This window comes from Phocoena phocoena, chromosome 5, assembly GCF_963924675.1.
Source record: "Phocoena phocoena chromosome 5, mPhoPho1.1, whole genome shotgun sequence".
In the NCBI taxonomy this organism is placed as follows: domain Eukaryota; kingdom Metazoa; phylum Chordata; class Mammalia; order Artiodactyla; family Phocoenidae; genus Phocoena; species Phocoena phocoena.
Genome location: NC_089223.1, coordinates 30,233,251 through 30,241,383, shown reverse-complemented (window position 1 = coordinate 30,241,383; position 8,133 = coordinate 30,233,251). Strand labels below are relative to the sequence as shown.

The 8,133-nt window shown below is 43.6% G+C and overlaps 1 protein-coding gene and 2 non-coding genes across 3 annotated transcripts; all 3 read right to left on the bottom strand.

Annotated features, from left to right (window-relative positions):
- Positions 1-2,074: 2,074 nt before the first annotated feature.
- RPS3A (ribosomal protein S3A) lies at positions 2,075-7,195 on the bottom strand. Its single transcript, XM_065877188.1, has 6 exons — positions 7,116-7,195; positions 6,247-6,350; positions 5,690-5,877; positions 3,078-3,286; positions 2,434-2,543; positions 2,075-2,247 (listed from the first exon to the last, which is right to left on the bottom strand). Exons 1-6 carry the CDS (start codon positions 7,175-7,177, stop codon positions 2,126-2,128), a joined length of 795 nt encoding a protein of 264 aa, XP_065733260.1. The 5' UTR covers positions 7,178-7,195; the 3' UTR covers positions 2,075-2,125.
- Positions 2,744-2,815, bottom strand: LOC136124026 (small nucleolar RNA SNORD73). The gene has a single exon (XR_010655967.1). It is a non-coding gene; the product is annotated as a small nucleolar RNA SNORD73 (small nucleolar RNA).
- LOC136124027 (small nucleolar RNA SNORD73) lies at positions 4,591-4,658 on the bottom strand. The gene has a single exon (XR_010655968.1). It is a non-coding gene; the product is annotated as a small nucleolar RNA SNORD73 (small nucleolar RNA).
- Positions 7,196-8,133: the final 938 nt, after the last annotated feature.

The following is an 8,133-nucleotide window of genomic DNA, read 5'->3' as shown; positions in this document are numbered from 1 at the left end:
AGAGCCCTACAGTAAGAATGTTCCTAGCTTGTCCAGGACAGTCTGGCTAGAAGAGTAAGGGAAGTGGTAGTAAGAGACAGGTCAGAGGCAAGATCACAGGAGACCTTTTGGGGGAACTGACCATCTAAAATAAACTTCCACAAAGTGTGTGGGCAGGGGGACAGACAGGGACATGATGACACAGGGAGACCAGGCAAGCAATAAAAATCCAGGTTGGTAATAACTTGCTCCAAAGTGATAGCAACAGAGGTAGTAAGAACTGGTTAGTTTTCAGATATATTTTGAATGAACTGTGAATGGTCAAGGATGACCACAGAGGACTCTGGTCTAAAACAGAAGGGTGGGTAAAATTGTTGAGCTCAGGAACACCATTTCAAACATGTTAAATGCCTCACTGACATCCAATGAAGATATCAAGTAGGGAGTTGGATAGGCAAACCTGGAGTTCAAAGAAAGGTACAGATTAGAAGTAAAAATCTGACAGCTTATTTAAAACCAAGAGATTGAGTAAGAATACCTAGAAAGAGTATTGGCAAACGTCCAGGGACTAAGCCCTAAGGCTCTCCAACACTAAGGCCTGAAACAAACTAGCAAAGGAGAGTAGCCAGCAACATGGGAGGAAAAACCGAGGTGCAATTCCAGAAGACAGTTAAGAAACACAGGGAAAATCGACTGTCAAATGTCACTAATAGAGACCAAGTAAAATGAAAGCCAAGAATGAACCACTGGACTTAGCAATGACATCTGGTAATCTTGACGGCAACAGTTTCCTTAGACTGGTTGCAGCAGATTCAAGAAAAGTAAAATTAAATACAAGAAATATGGTTAACTGTTTTGAACTTTGCTATAAGGGATTTGAATAGGGGGATATCTGGAAGGGCAGAGGATTTCTGTATGCTGATAGAACTTGTAGAAGGAATATTGATAAAGGTGACAATTGGTGGAGCCAAGAACTTGACTAGGCAAGAGAAGGTGGAATATGATGCTTGTCCTTGCATAATTCACCCAGTTACAAGAGGGAAGGCAGAAAAAGTGAGAAACACAAGCACAGATGGCAGGGTAGAAAAAACAGCCATTGATGAGGTTCTCTTGTCATCCGTTCTCAAGAAGCAAGGTCATCAGCTGAACTGAGAATGAGAAAGTTGGAGGTTTGGGAAGAGAGGTATAGAACAGAATGGGTGACCGACTAGGAGGAAATACTGGATAGTGGGCAGCATTAAATGCCCACTTAATAGGAGACCAATAACCAATTTCTCTATCTCTCTACCCAACTTCAGCTTGACCATTAAGTGATACAGTGGGGCATTTACTGCTAGAGAAAAGAGAGCATTTAGATTTTTAAAAACCTCCCCCCCGCAAAAAAACCCCAAAAACCCAAATGCCAATGAGCTCTTCTGTTTCTACTATGCTATCAGTCTAGCACAGTGGTTCACAAAGCATGGTCCCTGACCACCAGCATCACCTGAAAATTTGTTAAAAATGCAAAATTTCAGAGCTCACCCTAAAACTACTAAGTCAGAAACTCCAGGGGCAGGGCCCTGCAATGTTTTAACAAACCTTCTAGATGATGTGAGAACCACCTTAAAAACTTAACTCAGGGCTTCCCTGGTGGCGCAGTGGTTAAGAATCTGCCTGCCAATGCAGGGGACACAGGTTCAAGCTCTGGTCCGGGAAGATCCCACATGCCGTGGAGCAACTAAGCCCATGCGCCACAACTACTGAAGCCCGCACCCTGGAGTCCATGCTCCACAAGAGAAGCCACTGCAATGAGAAACCCATGCACTGCAACGAAGAGTAGCCCCCACTCGCTGCAACCACAGAAAAGCCCATGCGCAGCAACGAAGACCCAACGCAGCCAAAAAAAACCACACTTAACCCATGTGTTTCCTTTTATTCACCATCTCTAACACATCCAAACCATTCCAGTTGAAAACAGATCACTACCCTTTCTCAGCTACTTAGTAACTAAGAACAGTGAATAAAATCCACACAAAAGGTCAGAAAAATTCACCGCATTACTATCAAATCAGAACACCTGACTATTGTCAGATTATTTAAAAAGAGTGATCAGAAATTAAATATCACAAATGAGGTCTTTTATTTGTCACCATTAAAAGTCTGATTTTTAAACAGATTCCTGGACTGGTGGCTCATATCCATCAGCTCGTTCAACTTTAGCACCTGTCTCGTCCCCAGTAGCTTTTCCAGAACTACTACCTTCACCATGTAGCTCCATGAGTTTTCCCACTAAAAGGAAGAAGAAATTTTGTTAGTTATAGTGTACCGTATCTTAAAACAGTTATGTTCAATACTATGTAGGCAAGACAAAAAAAAGTGCCATCATCTGGACTCAAAACAACAACATAAAACCACCAAACAATGTATTTGTCCACACAATTTTTTCTTTCAGGAATCCTGTGGTTTCTCACTTACATTCAAACTTGGGCTTCTTCAGCATTTTTACTTTTCTAACAAAGACATCATGGAGTGGATAAATAGATTGGCAGGCCTTTTCGATGTCTTTTCCAATGCTGTCTGGAATCCTGCAAACCAGTAGTGATAAATTAGAATAAACCTACACTTCATTTAATCCACAGTAATCCTCATTCTGTTATTGCCCCTTCATAGGTGAAGGTTAAATGATCTGAATTATACAGCTAGTTACTAGCAAAATTAGCACTTGAGCCTTCTGAGTCCAAGCCTTATGCCTTCTTCATATACCCCTCTTAGCCAACTGCATGGGAACATCAGAAAAATGTTAACAGTTTTATCATCGGACATCATCTGGGACCGAAACATTTTCTCATCACTTATTCCCATACGTTACTGATTGTGAAGGGTTTATCTATTCAATGCCTTTTCTAAGGCAAAGGCAAGTCCTGGGCTTCAAGTCTCACTGCCAGGAGAGAGCTTCATCCAAACAAAGGATAAATAAACCAACAAATAACATTTACTGAACACTTAATATGCTTTCATTTCAAGAGATGCAGATAGACGGTTTCACAGATAGAATTTAAACATAGGTCTGACCCCACTTTGTCTCATCTGAGGGTTGTGTTGTGAGGGAAAATACTTACAATTTATTGACCACCTCTTTCAAGTCATTTGTCTGCACCTCTCGGGTCATGATTTCCATCATCTTCTTACGGATCTGGCGGACCTGCTGGTGCTGGGCATAAGAGGTCTTCCGAATCTGATTGTTGCGTTTTTTAGTAAAACCCACACAGAAGAGACGAAGCAAATAACCATCGGTAGTCTTGACATCAACGTGAGCTTCAATCATGGTCTAGTGAAAAAAAGATGCGCCAGGTTTTAATGTTATCTATTTTTACCTCTCAAATCTAATTTAAAGAAAAGTGGGGCTTCCCTGGTGGCGCAGTGGTTAAGAATCCGCCTGCCAATTCAGGGGACACAGGTTCAAGCCCTGGTCTGGGAAGATCCCACGTGCCGCGGAGCAACTAAGCCCGTGCACAACTACTGAGCCTGCGCTGTAGAGCCTGCGAGGCACAACTGAGGCCACATTCTAGAGCCCACATGCCACAACTACTGAAGCCTGCGCACCTAGAGCCCGTGCTCCACAAGAGAAGCCACCGCAATGAGAAGCCCGCGCACCACACCTAAGAGTAGCCCCCTCTCACCGCAACTAGAGAAAGCCCGCATGCAGCAATGAAGACCCAACACAGTCAAAAATAATCTTTTTAAAAAAAATTTAAGTGGAGGCCAAGTACTCATTACACAATATTAACTATAATATAAATGACTAATTTACAGAGTTAACCTCCTTGAAGTGAACTTACCAACAATTACCCCAAATTCTTACTATCCTCCATGTCTAATTAAATAAGTACGGAGTCCTCTCAGCTGTCTTCACCCCTCCCCTCTAGGTAACTTCTCTCATTATCACTATCTCCCCACAGCAACACCCCCTTTCACATATACATCCCTTTTACAGACACATGCCAGCCTTTAACAACCTGCTCCTCCCCCAATCAATTCTTTAACTCTGCAAGGAAGAGAAAAATAGGTTTGAAGGGACTCTACAATACCAACATCTAAACCTATTCCATTTAAAAAAATGTGTTCTGAATAGTTGAAATTTTGTAATAACACTAAATACATATATTTTAAAATGTCCTTTATGTTCCAAACTAAAGCCACACTGAAGATTAAATATTCAATTTCATGACTATAATTTTTAAAAATCCATCATTAGTCTTACTACTACCTAAATTCAAAAAACAAAAACTAGGGCTTCCCTGGTGGCGCAGTGGTTGAGAGTCCACCTGCCAATGCAGGGGACACGGGTTCGTGCCCCAGTCCAGGAAGATCCCACATGCCACGGAGCGGCTGGGCCTGTGAGCCATGGCCGCTGAGCCTGCGCGTCCAGAGCCTGTGCTCCACAACGGGAGAGGCCACAACAGTGAGGCCCGCGTACCACAGAAAAAAAAAAAAAAATTAGGTACCAACAAAAACTGAATTGCCTTCTTTGCATTTTGTTAACTTTGTCTTAGTCTAAAAAATGAATACAATACAAACATAGTGAAAGGACCTTAAAATATTTCCAGAAATGCAACTATAAAACCTTAGGAGAGCATCAGAAATAAATGTAACGGAATAATCATATCATAAGAAACCGAAACATTTTGTCGTCATTCATCCCCCCACAAAAAACATCCCCAAACGTGACGGTTAGCCAGACACATCTGAACCATCATTTCCTGTAGTTAAACCAATAGGTACTAAATGCTGTGTCAAGCTCTGTACTAAGCATGTTTACATGGATCTTTTATTTCATCCTCATAATTCCATGAGCTAATATTCTTTTTTTTTTTGTCTGAGCTGTGTCTTCATTGCTGCGCGCGGGCTTTCTCTAGTTGTGGTGAGCGAGGGCTACTCTTCGTTGTGGTGCACGGGCTTCTCACTGAGGTGGCTTCTCTTGTTGCAGAGCACGGGCTCTAAGCACGCGGGCTTCAGTAGTTGTGGCTCAAGGGCCCTAGAGCGCAGGCTCAGTAGTTGTGGCACACGGGCTTAGTTGCTCCACAGCATGTGGAATCTTCCCAGTCCAGGGCTCGAACCCGGTCCCCTATATTGGCAGGTGGATTCTTAATTACTGCTCCACCGGGAAGCCCCATGAGCTAATATTCTTACCTACATTTTACAGATAAAGAAATCAAGGCTTAACAAGCTTCAAGTTACTTTCCAAAGAGCACATAACTGGGATAAAGAGCCAAAATTTCAGTCTCACACCAGAGGCTCTGCCAGTCCTATTATAGCACAATAGAGAATCAAAACTAGCCCAATCCATCCTTTCACTATAAAATTCACTAGATTCTGATGTCCAAAGGTATTCTGAAGACAGGCAAAGCTAAAACTGCAAACCTGCACCTAAATATTCTTCAACCAGCCACTAATCCATGCAGCAAAAAAACCCTGATGATAATCCAATATTAAATCTTGAACTCAATTTAAACAAATAACTAAATTTAATTTAAACAGCCTCACTGCTGTTGCTCAAGTTCAACAGTGCCAATCCAAGACCGCACACTTAATAACAGCAAGAAAACATCAAGGACTTAAAATGAAATCTAAACCTCAAATGCACAACACGCTCCTTTCCTGACATTAAATCATGACATCTTTGGTCATGCACGGCACAGCACCACGCACTTTAGAGAACTTTTATTCTCACCTGCCATTTTTTGACCATGGAGCACATTTTGTCACGGGTAAGATCCATGCCATGGAAATTAGTCAGGCAGTTTTTGCCCTGAACATCCTCAGTAATAAGCTTGAATTTTCTAAATGCAACTTCATCATTCTGCAGATCAGCAAGGCTCACTTCAAACACACGACCCTTGAGGCCATCAGATGCGATTTCTATAAAACAAGAATCAAGTGTTAACGTTAGGAACCACATAAGCAAAGTCAAGTTAATATTCAAGCATTAAGTTTAGAAACCTAATGATAAAGACCTTAACTTCTGTCAACTAAATCCATATGCACACCAACGACTTACTGACAGGGCGCATTAGAACCTAAAAACTACCCATGCACATTTCACTGGTAATTCTAAAAGTGCCATCTTGCTTCTACAAGTGCTGCACTAAAAACAAGCCCCAAAGGGCCCAAAGCTGCAACCAAGAGCTGACACTTCCTTAATGTATCCCACCACACGACGAAAAGTAGACCAAGATACATACATGTCTCAGTTTAAGAAAAATACAAAGGTAAGAATAATATACTCACTGGTTCCTTGAGTTCTCGTGACTAGTGTTTTCCCAATATTTCTTATATTGAACATAGCTGGTGCTTTCACATCATACCAATCTTTCTTAGAAAATGGGTCAACCCTGGATTTAAAAAACATGCTTAAATTTTATCGCAGATCACATAATTTTTTTTTTAACTTCCCTCATTCCAATTACTCTAAAAGGCTAACTGACATGCAAACACTGGTGTAAACTATTCCTCTCAGTTAGGTGAGGGGCGCATATGTAAAATCTAGTACTTCACACCATGTCTATTTCACTGTGCAAGCCTGACACTTTGGTAAAGTATGCCACGAACATATACACTCCCACCCCACCCACCCACCCATCGGTGCTTCCACTACACCGGCAACACTGCCTCCAAACAACATGCACGTCTCTTCAACTTTACTGGTACGTTAAGACACATACTGGTAACCCGGGCTCCTTACGGCCTCAAGCTATCAGGAGCGCCCAGGTTCCACCCGGCCCAAGCAGGGGAAGGACGCGAGGTCCCGGGTGGACAAAAAAAAGTGCCTTTCACAACTCCAGCTCTTGGAAGGGCATTACCCGAGGAACTTACAAGGCCCGTGAGCTCACAAAACGGAACACGCCAGTCCCTAGTCACGGCAGCAATCCGTCTCAAAAGGGGCGCGCATAAGGCCCACAAGGCCAAGAGGGAAGCAACAGGTCCGCAGCAGAACAGCACCCGGATCCGCTAGGCCGCGGTTCAGAATTTACCAACCCGGAACGGCCCGCGCAATCCAACTAGCATCCTCGCCATCCGGCCCACACCACGACTGAGAAACCGCCCGCCGACTCCAGTAGGACCCCCAAAAGCGGGGGGCCACGATAGTTACCACTTACACTTTCTTCTTGGCTCCCTTTTTACCGCCTTTCGTAAGGCGCTTGTTCTTTCCGACCGCCATGGTGCTGCTCCGAGAGCCAAAAGGACGGAAATTATACTCACGCGAGATCTTAGGGGTAAGGGGGCGGGACGCGCTGTCTACATGACCTTCGATCTTACGTTCTTCCGGCCTCAAGAATATCGCGACAACAGAGAGAGGCACGCGTCTGACCGTGGCTGCGACAGCGCCCTCCAGTGGGGGGAGTCTGCACAGCACGCCGCGGGCCGCTCGCTGGGGGGCCGCGCTCGGAGGCAGTGGCACTGGCAACCTCAGGTGCGGACTCCTTGGTTACCTGGGGTTCCCGTGGCTCTGACGCCCGGAAGTAGGTTTCCGTGGGAGGACGCCCACTCAGCATCATTCAAAGCTGAACTCACCTTCAAGCCTGTTTCTTCTCCGACAGCGTGATTAGAGATCAGACAGCAGATCTAGGTTCATAAGCTAATTTCAGTATTTAGCCTTGTGACCTGTCTGTGCTTCAGTTTCCTCGTATTTAAAATGGAGGCAGCAGTGTGATCTATCTCGTAAGATTGTTAGGATTAAATATGTATAACTTCTGAGATATTGATAAGGTTCTAAGGTACTGGTAAGGTTATTGGTAAGGTTTGTTGATAAGGATGCTGGTTAGTGGAGTACGTTTGCTTTGTGAACATCCATCAAGCTGTACACTTACTTGGGTACTTTTCTGTAAGTTTCTTATACATTAATAAAAAGTGTTGGATTTTTTTGTTTGTTTGTTTGTTTGTTTTAATGGAGTGAGTTCTGCTCATTTTTTCCCTGGCGGACTATGGTTCCAGTGTTCCCAGATACTTCAATTTCTCAAGAAAAGTTTATTTTAATTGCAGGGGATAACGAAATACATTCTGGCTAGATGTGGCCTGCTAGCTTCAAGTGTGACGTCCCTGGAAAGCTGGCCCCATACAGGCTTGGTACTCAGCCAGTGGTATGTTGAATTCCCTTCTCTAACTTCTCATCTGGCA